Source organism: Astatotilapia calliptera, chromosome 3 (assembly GCF_964374335.1).
Source record: "Astatotilapia calliptera chromosome 3, fAstCal68.1, whole genome shotgun sequence".
Classification (NCBI taxonomy): Eukaryota; Metazoa; Chordata; class Actinopteri; order Cichliformes; family Cichlidae; genus Astatotilapia; species Astatotilapia calliptera.
In genome coordinates, this window is record NC_137424.1 from 44133282 (window position 1) to 44148871 (window position 15590).

Genomic DNA, 15590 nt, shown 5'->3' on the forward strand with positions numbered 1-15590 from the left:
GACTCAGCCTCCTGCAGAGCCTTGCCCAGCTCAGAAGATGAGTTTGTGATTAAAATCTGAGTTGTAATTTGATTACTTCAATACAGATGGAAAGAAATCATTCAAACAACTATACTTTAGTGTACTTACTAACTTTTGTGCTTGCCTGTGCAGAGATGAGCTGCACACGTACTGCAAAATCATATTTCAACAAGTAACGCTTTAGTGGAAAACAAGCTGGGATGTAAGTTGCTCTTGCCTTTGATATGGGAGTCCCAAGAAGCAGAACCTGCAAACATCAGATTCATACTGTATAGCAAGCCACAGAATTGTTGTTTCACAAGGAAAAAAACCAAACAAAGAAAAAACAAAAAAACAACAACTTTATACACAGAAAGGTTAATCATTCTGCAGTAAATAATGTGTACACGTAGCAGCCACACATCTGCACTGATCGTAACAGAATGATGTCCTTTGACCAATTTCCTTTTTCTTGAGTAAAATTTCATTCAGGTTTCAGTCGCTGAATGGTGAAGATGGTGGTGCTACACAAAACGTCTAAATGTAAACTACAATCACAATTTCAATGTAATATTTCAGATTTAACTAACAATTCGTTATGAACGACTGATTTCTGACTAGAAATCACATTTCTTTGAATGATTAAAGTGACTCGACTGCTGTTTCGATGAGTACCAATACACTAAAAAAACAAAACAAAACAAGAAAAACAAGCGAAATGTTAATGTGAAATGATTCTGTTATGGTGATTGCTCGATTCTTCATTAATTGATAGATTGTGTAATAATGGCAGTTATTAGTAATGCTGGCTCTCTTGCATTGAACTCTTCAGACTGCGACGACGGCCTTGCCGATGTTTTCTCCCTGCATCATTCCCATAAAAGCAGCCGGCATGTTTTCAAAGCCTTTTGTGACGTGCTCCCGACACTGCAGTTTGCCCTGTGGACGCACAATACACACATCACAAATACAATACATCACAACAGAAACATGGGGAACTGATGTTTACATCTTTACTTAAAGGAAAGGCTCCCACTAACCTCTTTCACCCATGCTAACAGTCTCTTGAGGGTCTCAGGGTGCTTGTGCTGCCTGCTGCTTTGCATAAATCCCTCCATCTTCAGCTCCTTTATGATCATAGTGAAGTAGGGATACGGACCTAAAACACAGGTCATTAAAGAGAGAAAAATATAAAACATATTTCACAGCAAGGAAACTACAATCCATATCTAAAATAACTCTGTGTGCCTCCACAGCTTTTAAAGCACACTTCAGTAGTGCAATGTCTCCCTCTAGTGGAAAACAACAATAATACATGAGAAATTTTAATGGGTGTATTAACTGCATTTCTGATTATAAGAAGGAATTAAGTTAATTGATGAAAGCATTAGGATCTATTTGTTTTTAGAAAACATGACATCATTAACTGTCTCATAAAAAAAATGAATACCACAATGACAGAGTTTTTACAACTCTATAAAAAATGATGCCTGCTATCCTCACCTGTCTGCGGTGTACTGTCATTGTAGGTGGAGATACTTCCACACACAGCTATTCTTCCACAGTTCTTCATCTGCTCCAGGGCAACAGTTGCAAAAGATCCTCCCACCTAAAAACAACAACAACAAAAACAAATTAAAGCTGCAAGCAGCGTTATGAGGGCCCTCGCACCCCGTCGCGTCGAGCCACGCCCAACACCTACACCCAGCATTTTCGATCTGATGTGACATTGATCGAAGTCAATGATGATTATCATTGTCCCATTAGGTGGCGCTCTAACCATTACTGACAAATCGCATATCAAACATTTCCGAACTTGACTTTCGACTCATGCCCGCGAAGTTTGGGAGAGACTGGACATTTTACATTTAGGGAAACGGGGTGGTCATGGCGGCACGTGGAGTTTCAATCACTTGCAAAAAAGCGGTAATCTGCTGTCACTCAAAAACACAAAGCTTTGCAATTTAACATCACAAATGCTCACATTTTCAAACAAGCAATCGTATCCTTCAGGTGAAGCCTTCCTCAGAGCCTCCTCCAGGGAACCCACAGTTTTGTAGTTGAAGGCCTCATCAAATCCCAGCTCTTTGAGAAAAACCACTTTGGCATCAGAGCCTGTCGAGCCCACCACCTTACAGCCCTTGATCTTGGCGATCTGTCCCACCACGGAGCCCACCGCTCCAGCTGCAGCGTTCACCAGCAGGGTCTCACCCTCCTTTAGACCCAACACGTCTTCTATCCCATAAACAGCCGTCAGCCTGCAGAGAAACGGAAACAGTAAATCCAGCTGTTGCCTCTTTGATTGCCATATTAATTATATCCACAAAAATAACTGCTTACAAACTCTGCTTCAGCTCATCAACAGGAGAAAACATCTGGGGTTTGTCCTCTTACTGTCTTAAAAGAAGACTATTTTATGTAAATATTTCTCTATAAAATCACTCACGTCTTACTGTTACTTGTTTTTTTGATTTTAATGCTTTTATTTGGTTGCAATTTTCAACCTAATAACTGCTGGAAAAGTCAGAACATCCTGCCATGATTTAACATCCAATAGAAAATGACTTTGCAGGTTACTTAAATCTGTCTTACCCGGGCATCCCGATGGCACCCAGAGCCAGAGACAGGGACACATCTTTAGGCCACTCAGGCAGGATGGGAGTGAGGCCGGTCCCATTACTGATTGTGTGGGTTCTCCACCCACTGTCACTCACAACGTGGCTTCCCACAGGAAACGCTGGATTTTTACTCTGGATCACTCTAAAGGAAAACAACAACATAATAATCACATTAAAAAGCTTCTCATTGAGATGATAATTTGATAATGCTAGTTGCTGAAAACGCAAAATTAAACTGTAGAATACAGTTAAAGATTATAAGTCTAGAGGTTTATCAGGTATTTGTTACTCAAATACCAGACTGAGCACTGATAAGCACCTGTACAATCGGTATGTGTATTTCTGCAATATTAGTTCATGTTATCACATGTTAGCTTTTCCTCTGTGTGACATTGCTTTGTGTGGAAAACTGACTGCCGAAGCAGATGTGTTCTCAGTGCTACAAACTCAATGTCTCAACATCTGTTTTTACTCTCGAGTCAGTGAGGAATGACACAAAGTCTTTGGTCATTAGCAGCAGACGAAGGCCGCGTTCTTTTTCAGTAAACATCAGGCATGCACATCACCGAGGATAAAAGCTTTCCCCGTGTGCTGTTTGTGTTTCTTACTTGGCCACCTGAGTTCCAATCATCACATCTCCTTCCTTCATGGCAACTCTGCTGAACGGCCTGATGAAACAAGCAGTGTGTTACAATATAGTCGAATACATTTTGAAATACATTTTCATCTGTATAAAAATGAGCTAAACGTAGCATTGCTATGAAAATGATTCAGTGTATGTGGTTCTGCTCTCTACTCACCTCATGTACGGGTCGACACTGAGAAACACAGCTTCCAGAAGCACCTCTGAAAACATAGGTACACACATTTATTTGACAAAATAAATATGTGTGTTGTTTGTGTGTGTGTGTGTGTGTGGGGGGGGTCTTTTCTGTCCTATCAGAGAGAAAAAAAACAACAACAAAGTCCTACCTCCATCTTTGGGCTCAGGGAGCTCCTCCACCTTCAGCTCAAAGTCACTGTTTTTTGGGAAGCCGTCAAAGTGCTTAGTCATTACCCAGAACTTGGCTTGAACCATGATGCTTCTCTTGTATGGCAGCAGATATAGCTTTTAACTGCTTCTGTAAACATAAGAAGACATGAAAATCATCACCAGCCTTTTCACCACTCACAGGAAGTTCCTAAGTTCCTAAGATAATCAGCCAAAATCCATTGAGATGTGAGCGATTTTAGTGACACTGTGTAAATTAAATATTTCGCTGTACTTTGTTGATGGTCCTGACTCCCAGCCTGCTGCAGAGCCTTGCCCAGCTCAGAAGATGGGTTTGTGATTAAAATTTGAGTTGTAATTTATGTATTTTTTTGAATTTTCCTAATGTAAATTCATTAGGAATGCTTAGCATGCTCAAAAATACACACATGTACAATCATACGACTTATAAATGAACTCTTTTGTCTCATACAAAGAAACTAGTGATATGACGGCCGCGAACGAAACGGCTATTAGAGCCGGCTCTTTGAAGTGAATGACGAGAGCCATGGTTTTTTTCCCCCCTATCCTTTCTCTCACTTTTTTCGCTTCACGTCGCACGTGAGCCTTGTGTTTGGGCTGAGCAGAGGGGGGAGTTACACTCGAGGTAGCACAGGAACAGAGCAGGAGGGAGAGAGAGAGAAAGCCAGGGGCAACAACATCATCACATTAGAAAAGTATAGTAAAGAAAATGAGTTCCCCTCCTGGAAGCAACGTGAGGGATCTCATATATCTGATGTTACCAAACGAAGACGTCAGGCTTGGATAGCAGCGGCGAGACGAGCTGATATCGAGTTCTCTGCCATCATTTTTTGTTGGTGTCACATTTTCATTCCGGTAAGTTCTAAAGAAATTCATATTGCTCTTTATAGGCTTTTAGCTTTATTTTCAATGTGCTGAGGTCATAGAAAATTAGAACAAACATCCTAATGTGTGATGCAGCAGAACTATGTTCTGTTTATGGAGTAGCTTATCGGTGACAACTCCTCCAGAGTAGCAAGTGGAATTTGCCTTTTTTGTGGACGGCTCCTTTTGCCTTTCACTGCAGACGGTGTGTTTATGTTTTCATCTAGAGCAATTTTTGGGGCAGCTGCTGAGGAGAAGTCAATGTTATGTGCAACCTCTGGCTGTATCTTGGTCATATGGTCAATCTACTCACAATGTGGAGGCTTAAAAACAGCCAAATCTTGTACCCAACCGTTTGTGGATTGGATGTGCGCCTCCAGGGATTTATAATTCCAAAAATGATTCGCCGTGTATGCGCTGACTCCACAGACAAGGTATGAGAAGGTATCAGGGTAGGACAATGGCGGTAGGTCTTCAGGGTTTCTACTCCACTGCCGTATTTCATACGGGTCCACATTACCAATGCATGCTATTTTTTCCAAGTACCGTCTCTTGGCGTCCGGGCACAATTGGTCTCGATACAGTCCTTTGACTTTTGAGCTGCTTTTAAGCATGGTTCTGGCAGTATACCTTCCAACACAGTATGTTTGTTTTGATTCGTGGCCTTCTCAAATGGTGCCGCGATCCCACAATGCATTGCGGCGTTACTTCAACTCCAAAGCCCTATTAGACAGTTTTTGCAGAAGTCTGTGACCCCCAGCAAGACAGAACTCAATGCTGAATATTTATCATTATTCAGCATGAAAAGTCTGATAGGAGTTTTCTGTCTTATAAAAGTTTCTGAATCCTTTATCATCAGTTGTGGATGATAAAGGATTCAGAAAGTTTATTCATGCACTGAATCCTATGTATGCAATTCCAAGCAGGAAAACACTCTTCCAAAAAAAAATCATCACAGAGAACGTGCATCTTTGGTTTTTGCATATTTTAATTTATATTTTATTGTGTTGTGGTTTGCAGTGTTTTGTGTTGTTTCCCTTTAAAAGGAGGGTCTTTTTAGTGAGTCAAGCCGAAGGAGTCGGTTCTCTAAAAAGAGCCGGATTTCCCATCACTAAAAGAAACGGTTAAAGACTGATGTCAGCAGCTGGATCTCCAGTTTCGGGGGAAGGGGGAGGGTGGCGAGGACGAAGAGCTTGTATCTCCAAATCTGATTGGCTAAAAGTTTTGCGCCGCCTCTGACGCTAGTCATGCGTTGCAACGCGCGCTCCGTATGGATGTTTTGCCGCGAAAAAGCACGGCAAAACATCCATACGACTTGTTTATCTTTTTGGCGCCAAACGACTTCGGTGAAAATTGTACATTACTGTACTTCAGACATAGTTTGTCACATGAAAAAAAACCCCCAAAAAACAGCTTTTTTTTAATCCACAGACAATTCCAGTAAAAACACAAAGCATGTGGCTCTGATGATTTTTAAATATTTTTATTTCACTTGGTATAAATGATCATTATTACTATTATTACGACTGTTATAGCTAAATTATTTAAAAAAATTCTAACAAAAGAATTTCTCAAGTATGGGAGAATGTGTCTTTTATTATCTCATAACACCTGTTTCTTCTGACCATAAAGTATCTGACTATAAACTATCTGATACTGTCACTATCGGATTATAATTTCCCAGATATTGTTATGGGAGCAGTAATTCATTAGGAATGCACAATTTCTTAGCATGCTAAAAAACACACATGTACAGTCATACGCACACACAAAACAAAGCAGGAAGCGTATCCTGCGGTTTTCAGTCGTCATAGACTTATAAATGAACTCTTGTCTCATACATGTACTTCGTAAAACCCACTCCAGCGTCCATGTTCTTTGGCAAATAATACTGACGCAGACTAACACATTAAAAGTGAGTTGCAACTCCCTCCTGTAGCTGCACTTCCTAAGTTCGCCTCTTCTACTGAAACAGTACAGCTGAGTAAATCCTATTATTCCACAAATAACGATATAGACTGGAGCCTTGCCTTACCGATGAAGTGTGTAGTGATGTGTCCTGTGTGTCGAAGCTTCGATACCTGTGTCGGGTAATCTCGGGGAAGTTTTTGTGAAGCGCGTGTCGAAGCTTGCTTTGATTACGTATGCAGTGACGTTCGAGGCCTCGCGGGCAGTCCGTACCACGTGACTGATTCAGGAACTGGCTCGCCGGTTCGCGCCAGATTCGAAATAAAATGGGCAGCAAAACACAGCTGATTCCCTATCACACTGTGTTGTGGAATTGGATTACGTACGTGCTACATAGTTTCTTGAGCATTTCTTCTTCGATGGAACCAGCAAGGAAGAGATTTTTTAAATCTCATCTCTTCTAATAAAGTATGCATACAGTAATAAATATCACAAATGATAAGTACCATAATATAAATAAACAACACTACAGATCCTATAATCTGATTTCTATCTTTTAGGTTTTTAAAAAAGTGAAGCGCCACACACTAGTTTGTGTCATTATCCAGATGTACATACGCATGATTACACAGTTACACAATCATACCAAAACTCTGTCCTGATAGTTTCAACTTTCTCTTTTGTATCAGACATACTGAGACAATATTCGGGATAAATAACCATGAAAACAATTTATTTATTCAGTTTAGAGGTTTACACATCACATCATTATAATCAAAGAGCCTGTTTCACATATGTGTATATATATATATATATATATATATATATATATATATATATATACACATATATAATATAGAGGGGGGGTGTTCGCTCAGGGCACCAAACAGGCTAGGACCGCCACTGAAAGAGCAGATAGGTTGGCTAAAGCAGCTGTTAAAAAAGTTGATATAGATGTACAGATACCACTGTCAGAACCTGAAGGGAAAAGTATAGTTTGGACAGAAAGTAAGAACTTCTGGCAAATGAGATAATGAAACAAAAGGGAGACATTTATATAGGGTACAAAACACAATAGAAGTTAAGAGGAGTAGTGGATTAAATAGACAGGAGGAGGTTATTATAAGTAGAATACGAACAGGTCATTGCTTTCTAAATGGTACTCTTTTTAGGATAGGGAAACATCCGACAGGGTTGTGTGATTGGTGTAATGCTATGGAGACGGTTGAACATGTGCTTATTAGTTGTAGGAAGTATGTAAGTCACAGGAGGGTGATGAGGGTTGAAATGAGTGGTGGAAGGGAACTTAGTGGTAGTTCCGGAATTAAATATCAAGTTTGGGAAGAGAACATCAAACTTTTTGAGTGTGTATGCAGTAGAGCTGTATGCCATATTGATGGCCTTAGAATGGGTAATAATATGCACTGATTCATTGTCAGCTGAGTTAATTATAGAAAATGGGAATACAAATAGTAATCAGACCATTCTGTATGAAGTTATGTTTGCTCACCATAGAGTGTGTGAGCAGGGCAAAAGTGTAGTAATAACACACCAACTCATATAGGCATTGTGGGGGATGAAAGAGCAGATAGAATGGCTAAGGAAGCTGTTAAAAGAGTAGACATTGAGGTACAGAAACCATTATCTAAATCTGAGGGAAAGTGTATTGTTTGGAGTGAAAGTAAGAAGTTATGGAAAATGGCATGGGATAAGGAAACTAAAGGGAGACGATTGTATAGGGTACAAAATACAGTAGAAGTTAAAAGAAATACAGGAATGAATAGGCGGGAGGAGATTGTCATGTGTAGAATAAGAACAGGGCATTGTTTCCTGAATGGCACTCTTTTTAGGATGGGGAAGCGTTTAACGGGGCTGTGTAATTGGTGTGGTGTCATGGAAACAATAGAGCATGTATTTCTTATCTGCAGAAGGTATGATAACCACAGGGGAATGATGAGGATAGAATTGGGAATTAGGGGGGAACTCAGGTTTGAAAAGGTGGTTGACTGGCTAGGATGTCATGAACGGAAAGGAGTGGTTCTTCGGTTTCTGAGAAGAATGGGGTTGTTTAAGAGGATTTAAAGAGCTAAGTGCAGTCTAAGTAACACCAGAGGGTGGCAGTAATGCAACTTCGATGGCTGCAAGCTGCCGTTAAACTGGAAGAAGAAGAGGAGTTGGCAACTGCTCGGTTTGGATGTTTGGCGCGAACCTATAAATGGCGAGAAGAAGACGCTAAAGACCGGAGGTTTCTTCTTTTAAAATTAAAATTGTGAGTATTTTGTTGGCAGTTTACTGTCTGGTTTGACTCAAAATGTTCAGATAACAAGCGAAATACAGCAGCCCTTTACAGGCGTACTTACGAGTGTAGCCATTCTCTAACCATCGACTGGCTAGTTAATGCACAACGGCTGGTATGCTTAGGTAGCTCGGTAGCTAGCTGTGACAGTTGTATTATCATAGCCGTCAGTGCTATCGGTGTTTTGTCTTAAGCTCATGCTTTCATTTGTTAGCTTTTAGTATGTACAGTAGGTACAGGATCAGTTATATATTTTTGTAATATTGTGGATTCCTAGTCAATTCTGTGTACAAATATTTTGTATTTGTATACAAAATATTTTGTGTACAGAATTTCTTAAGTAATTGTTAAGTCCAAATTGTTTTTATGATGTCGTGGAGGTTTTTGTCATATGAATTTAGAGGTGTTGTGGGGAGCAGGTCAAAGTGACCCTGTTAAGAAGAAGAGTCAGTAGATGCCATACAATACATGTGTAAGAGAGGCAGGTATAACAGTGAAGCTGGAAGGAGCAGAGATGGTGAAGCTAACTGAACGAAGAAGAAGAAATGGCTCTGATGATGTTTTACAGGGAATGTTAAGAAATGCCATGATGAAATACTGAAGCTCTGGGGAAATCATTTCAGGGTTACGATTATGTGCATTTTGATTGTTTGGTTGTCAATAATGAACTGTGTTTTCAGTTTATGTTTATGTGTTATGCAGTGTTTTGAACTGATAATGTAGCTGACCAGAAAAAAATGCACATTAACCCAAGAATATCCTTAGTCTAGAAAAGTCAGAATTATGCTTTGCTGTATATTTTTCTTGCCTCATGTGCCTTCATCTAATCTTCTTTGATCTCCATTGTGTTGCTGCATGACTGACTAGCACAGTGTTGTGGGAAACAGGTTAAACATGTTAGACGGTGGACAGTTTGTGGAGGCCCTAGGCCGCCTGGGTTATCCTGGTTCATCATCACTGAAGGCCTCAGAGTTCGACTGGCTCTTTGACTGTGCTCCGGAGAACCTTCACTTCTTGCGGTTTGTCTGTCGGACTCTCAACCAGAGCAACGTCCTCACCCCAGAGGAGGCACGTGCCTTTCAGGAGCTACAAAATTCCGGCAAACCAATTTTAGATGAAACCGCCTTGAGTGAAGTTCTTAAAACCATTGGAAATTCACATGGGAGCAGTGGTAAGATCTTGGGGTCATCCTCTTCATCATCTATGTTTGCGGCAGAGGAGACTTTCCCTATAGAGGACTTGGAGGCAGAGCTCCAGGCCCTGCGTAAAGAGAAAGAATTGAAGCAGCGACGTTATAACAAGCTGCAGGTTGTCGCCACTTCCCGTGCAGATGTTGACCTGCGACTCACTGCAGAGCTGGAGAGCACTTCATGTAAGCTCAACGAGGCCAACTCTTCTATTGGAGCTGAGAATGCTGACACCAACACACTGTTACAAACCCTAACAGATGAGGTCAGCAATCTTGCATCATATTTTCCAGTTCAGCCAGAAGCCAAACCAAAGGGAAAAGACCCTCCTGTTTCCCAGAAGCCCACTTTTCTCCTCTCTCTGCTTCCCTTGGATCCATACCTGCATCAGGAGGAGCTCAACACTAAAGCACTTGCTGCCTTCACACAGAAACATTTTTTCCAGGGCATATCAGCCATTGTTGAGAGTTCCTGTTCTGAGCGTTTCCAGGTCCTTGACCTCAGTTCTTGTGATGATGGAAAAGAGGAGGAGACTGGGCACGAGGGAGAGGAGCGGCTGGTCGATCGCAGGAGGACTGAGATGGCCAGACTTCAGTGGTCTCATATTGTTGCTCAGCACCAACTGATGCAGGCTATGGCTGAGGAGAAGAGCGTCAGGGCTGGACTAGACTGGCTGTCAGACAAGTCTTCTCATACTAAGGTAAAGTAAACATGTTGTGACTGTTTGTCTTATTAATGCTTTGTCTTCCTCTATAAAGTGCTTTCTTACATCTGTCTTTATGCTACCAGAGCATTTCCACCTCCTCCTCATTACATGTGCGTGAGGTTGTGTCCAGAAAGGAGCTGCAGGCTGTGGAAGCGGAGCTTGAAGCTCTGCTTCATGGACCAGTACCTGCTGCCCTGAGGGAGTCAGCCAGACTGCTTAATTTACCAGTAGTGAGGGGAGACCTGGCTTTGCAAGTGGCCAGGCAGGACTACTACACCTCCAGACAGAATCAGGTTAGCAGCATTTCCACTGATTATTACATTACGAGATTTTAATGTGAGATAATTCGTTCTCAGCCTGTCTCTCAGACAGGTAAGAGGTCAGGCCCAGATGTTGAAAAGCAATTATGGTGAAACTGAAAACTCATATAAACCATTAATGATATTCTTGATATCAGATCCTTGAAAACACAACATTTTTAAAAGACCATAGCCTTTAAAAATGCCCTGAACAAAACAGCTGAAACTTTAAGTTCACTTCAAAAAAAAGGCAATGGTTGTAAGCTAGCATATTCGTAAGCATCATGTAAGTGCCATGTATTTGGTCCTTTGTCTGTCAACAGACACCTGTATTGTGGAAATTGTGTAAGATTTAAGAAAGTTGTGGAGCCACCGTTCCTTGTCATTACATGTCCTTTTAGGAATTGGAATCCATCAAACTAAATCAAGTGTAACACTGTCCACCCAGGTACGAGACTACTTGCTCCGTCAGAAAGCCTGTTTTGACTTGCTCCTACTGGCTCAGGAGATGGAGTTAAGAATGTGGAAGACGTGTCAGAAGCACCTGTGTGATGTTAAAGGCAAGCTGAAAAAGGAAGGTGAAGAAGTGTCTCTCCGGATCAAGTCTCTGGCACATCCTGACCTGATAATTAACCCTAAACCCAACCCTATCATCAGCTCTAAAGATGCAGCTTTCAGCAGGTGAGAAGATTTGAACTCTATCTACTATAGGCTTTTGTTTTAGAGCTGGAATTATAGACAGAAAAAGCACGAGCCAAACACATAAATAATCATTTAAGTTCAGCCAGCTGTCGTAGTATGTTAATTTACTTTATTCTAAAATAGTTTTTATTAACAAGTTACAGTTTTACCACATGCACATTTGACAAACACTAGCTGCCCTTTCAAAAACTGGACAAACATGATTAAATGTACTTGTCGACATCAGTTCAACCTTCATATAAGTGTGTGCGTGCGTGCGTGCATGCATACAAATGTAGATCTCCAGCCTTACAATTTTTATTTTCAAACTCTGCTAGAGTAGCTTTGCATTTTTAATGGTTCAAAATAGAGCAGGGCGATATGGCCAAAAATATTTATCACGATATACATTTGAAAATTTGCGATAACGATATAACCGACGATATAATTGATGCGAGACAAAATACAACTCCACAACATTACTAGCGCAAAAAGACAACCTTCCATTTATTTTCACTTAAACAAGAAGCTGGTTTTTATGTACATTAAAGCTTTATAAAAATGTAACAGTGCAAATGCAAATTCCTTGCTGAAAGTTTAACCAAAAGGCATTTCCAGTAGAAATGGGCTGACATATCCTGAGCATAACCATGTATAATATCCACTGAAGTTAAAAAGAGGTGCTTTGCAACATTAAACTGCAGTGTGCAGTACGCATTTTTCGGACCATAAGGTGCACGGGATTATAAGGCACATTAAGCGAAACAAAGCAGTCAGATAAATCAAACTTTATTAAACTCATTCTTCTTGCTTCCTCCACTTCTGTACCATTGATTCATTAATGTTGAATTCTCTGGCAGCTGCTCTATTCCCATGTTGTTGCAGTATATTAATGACTAACCTCGTATTGTGGATGGATTATCTCAGTTGTTCTCCTGACTGAAGTTTGGTCCGTTTACAGCATCCTGCCATGCGATTGCATTTGTCTCTAACCATGAGGAACCTTCACGTTAACTTTTATAAGTGGAAAAGTGTTAGTGTTCGTCCTCCAGCTTCACTGTTTATGTTATGCTAACATAGCTGTGTCGCTAGCGATCACGTAGCACATCATTATATACCAGCTAGGCCAACTTCAGTAACCCTACAAACGTCACTGCTGTTTAGTTTCCTGTCTTCATTTATGTTGGAAGTGATAGCAGAGCTGTACGTTTGATTTTTTTCAGAAATCTCTCAGTCAGAACATGCTATATCATGCTTAGGTAACTAGTGAAACTAGCGAGCTAACTTCCGCTAGCTTCCTGCTAACTTCTAACTCCGTTAAATGTAATAACTTTTGTTTTCATGGATGCCTGGAAGTTAAACTTTATAGTTACACCTGGTAAAGCAGCAATGCTGATCGTTTTATTAAAGATCAAAGAATTTAGACAGTTTTCAACTCTCAGTGATGCTGCAGTGTTGTTTGACCTGAAGTCAAATATACGGAGTTTGGGACCCAGATTACTCCCAGATTTAAGAGCATCTTAGTCCGACAAATACGACAATAACAACGCCCGCTTGCATGTTCTGCAAAAAAATGTGCTTTGTTGTGTATCTGACGGACAAACACCAAACCAGTTCCACATCACGGAAGTTGCACCATTTTTACAAACCAACAATCGGCCATGTGTGTATGAAAACAAAGGCACTGCGCATGCGCGTTTTACTCCCATTCTATCGCGATATTTCATTTTCCTATCATTGCCTAACATTATACCGGTATTACCGTGAACGGTATAATATGGCCCAGCCCTAGTTCAAAATATCCTTTTATCTTTCACTGAATCTTGGTGCTGCCCCTCAGTTCATCTACTTTTAGCTCTTCCTTTGAGCCTTTTGATTAGGTCCCCCTCACCAACAGAAGGTTTGAGTATCAAACCTGAAACTCCATATATTTATTTATGTGTGCTTCACCCTAGCAGCTGTTAGGTGGCATTTTTCTTGTTTGCAGACCTAAGTCAGGAGGACAGACTCACCTCAGCACTCTGCTTTTGGCTTATGACCCTTTGGATCCTTGTATAAATGCAGGCTGTATCACTTTGGAATAACTTTGTGTTATTTTCACCCTTTTTTACCCAGACTCCTTCAGATGCTTGACTATGATTCAGCCCACAGTCGATCAGAGCCTTTTCGAACATATGAAGCGTTGGACCAAGCTGCTAGTAATCTAGCAAACAACCTCCATTTGATCAAAGATGCTCTGGCTGGCGCTGGCCGTGAGCAGTGTTTCACAGCAGCTCGTCTTTATGGCGACTGTGAGTCGCTCCACAGGGCCTTGTACACTGAATTCCAGCAGCTGGTTTTGGGCCCGCAGGTACGTCTAACTGACCAGGAGCTCCTTTGCCCCAGTGCACAGGTGGGTGTGTTTCCTTTCACTTTATAGTTTGAATAGTTAACGAAGGTGACAGAGTTCACTCAGCCCTTCATGTGAGTCAGATGATTTTTAGACCTAATACTTGACACAATTGGTGAATAACCTGGTAGCACGTTGTGTTTTCTGAATTTCTTGTTAAATTTACATGTTAAATTGTAAAGAAATACAGTGGAACCCCGACTTACGAAATTAATTAGTTCCCGACTCGTAAGTCGAAGCACCCATTGCGCGTTTTGAGTGAGGCGATGCTGAACAATAGGCTATAGGCTAATTGCTAACTAGAACAACAATATGTCGTTCAAGTGGAACAGCGAAGCGCAAGTACGGAAGCCAAGGGGTTGTCACATGCTTCGGAGGGCATTGTGGGCATTGTAGGCTCAGCCAATCAGAGCCAGCGGATTTCGTTACTCGGGTATTTTGCCGTAACACGGGCAGAAATATTGCCGTCCAGTGCCTTCGTAACTTGAATTTTTGTAAATCGGGGTTCCACTCTACATTTGTTTGTTGGGCACAGAAGTACTGTGTAATAAATTGTTCACAAGAGGATCAGCTTTACTGCATGGCATGGGATTTAATATCAATGACTATTAGCTATTCATCTCTACTACATTTCAGCAGTTATAAGTTCAGCCTTCATACAAAGTGGTCTTAAAAAAATCTGTTTTAAAATGTGAATGTGCACTTTTTAATGCTGCCATAGCATTAACGATATAGGCTCTGTGACAGTGATTCTCTTAATATTTTTAATAAACCAACTAATGTAAATTTACATAAATCTTTGCTTATTGTCCCACAACTGTAGTAAGCTGCATAGATGGGTTCATATGGTATTGTGTTTCTGGCCCTGCAGCGAGGCTTATAATGTAATTCAGTATTATTATCATTATTGTTATTATAAAACAAATGATTATTTAATTAATAATACTCCAGCTACAATTACTTATGTATCTGTTATTTGTGTGGTCTGTGCTTATATCTTTGTTTCTCATTCACCCTCCATAATTTTTTATTTTATTTTTTCTCCAGGAGCTCACAGCGAAGCTCATGGAAGCAGAGTCTCAGCTGCAGAGTTTACATCAACTAATGCAAGAAATTCTGGGAGAAATTAAAACCAAGCGTTCTCAGCTGGAGCGTAATGCCCTCCTCAGGCGGGAGAGGGAATTGTACATCTACTTTCACTTGGATGCCCGACTGCTGCAGAAAATAGTTGAAGATCTGGAAAGGAAAATGTCTGCAAAGAGAGGGCAGCAGTAAAACTTCAGAGATTATTTACAGGCGGCTCAGGCACTCTCCGTGCTTGAGCTGAAAAAACAAAAATTATCTTTGCTGATAATCTAGTTTCATCTTTTTGTGTTGGAGATGGAGCTGTTTATATGGGATTCATTTGAATGTGTTTAAGTCATGTAAACATTCATAAGTGAAAAGCATCCATGATTGTGTTGTTCAGTCTTGATGTTCAAAAATTCTTGTTTTTTTTCTTCGTCTCCAGTCATCAGTTAAATAAAGTGAAATACTATATTTCTGAAGTTTTGATTTTTATTATAAATGCCTTGTGATTGCTTCTCATTATTGTCAGTATACTTGGTGAAAGTTCCTGGAAAATGTTTTC

At 40.6% G+C, this 15590-nt stretch overlaps 2 protein-coding genes across 6 annotated transcripts; one reads left to right on the top strand and one right to left on the bottom strand.

Moving 5' to 3' along the window:
* Positions 1-344: 344 nt before the first annotated feature.
* LOC113018893 (prostaglandin reductase 1-like) lies at positions 345-6701 on the bottom strand. Of its 2 annotated transcripts, none has more exons than XM_026162305.2 (9): positions 6530-6701; positions 3591-3739; positions 3419-3464; positions 3227-3286; positions 2593-2760; positions 1985-2258; positions 1504-1609; positions 1041-1159; positions 345-939 (listed from the first exon to the last, which is right to left on the bottom strand). In XM_026162305.2, exons 2-9 carry the CDS (start codon positions 3694-3696, stop codon positions 829-831), a joined length of 990 nt encoding a protein of 329 aa, XP_026018090.2. In that variant the 5' UTR covers positions 3697-3739; positions 6530-6701; the 3' UTR covers positions 345-828. The 2 variants fall into 2 exon arrangements, with proteins under 2 accessions (XP_026018090.2, XP_026018091.2); XM_026162306.2 differs by having other exon boundaries at positions 6576-6661.
* A 1493-nt stretch (positions 6702-8194) lies between these two features.
* On the top strand, positions 8195-15499 carry haus3 (HAUS augmin-like complex, subunit 3). 4 transcript variants are annotated; one of them, XM_080298429.1, is made up of 6 exons: positions 8195-8671; positions 9571-10585; positions 10675-10884; positions 11339-11571; positions 13687-13963; positions 15008-15499. In XM_080298429.1, the coding sequence occupies exons 1-6, from the start codon at positions 8526-8528 to the stop codon at positions 15233-15235; spliced, it is 2109 nt and encodes a 702-aa protein (XP_080154555.1). In that variant the 5' UTR covers positions 8195-8525; the 3' UTR covers positions 15236-15499. The 4 variants fall into 4 exon arrangements, with proteins under 4 accessions (XP_080154555.1, XP_080154557.1, XP_080154556.1 ...); XM_080298431.1 differs by having other exon boundaries at positions 13687-13921; XM_080298430.1 differs by having other exon boundaries at positions 9586-10585.
* Positions 15500-15590: the final 91 nt, after the last annotated feature.

Excerpts from the sequence above, each read along its gene's own strand:
- LOC113018893 (XM_026162305.2), bottom strand. The coding sequence starts at position 3,696 with ATGGTTCAAGCCAAGTTCTGGGTAATGACTAAGCACTTTGACGGCTTC. Across the intron at positions 3,287-3,418 it reads AGTGTCGACCCGTACATGAG|GCCGTTCAGCAGAGTTGCCA; the intron begins GTGAGTAGAGAG and ends TTGTTTCATCAG. Across the intron at positions 1,610-1,984 it reads ACGATTGCTTGTTTGAAAAT|GTGGGAGGATCTTTTGCAAC; the intron begins GTGAGCATTTGT and ends TGTTGTTTTTAG.
- haus3 (XM_080298429.1), top strand. The coding sequence starts at position 8,526 with ATGCAACTTCGATGGCTGCAAGCTGCCGTTAAACTGGAAGAAGAAGAG. Across the intron at positions 10,885-11,338 it reads ACACCTCCAGACAGAATCAG|GTACGAGACTACTTGCTCCG; the intron begins GTTAGCAGCATT and ends CTGTCCACCCAG. Across the intron at positions 13,964-15,007 it reads TCCTTTGCCCCAGTGCACAG|GAGCTCACAGCGAAGCTCAT; the intron begins GTGGGTGTGTTT and ends TTTTTTCTCCAG.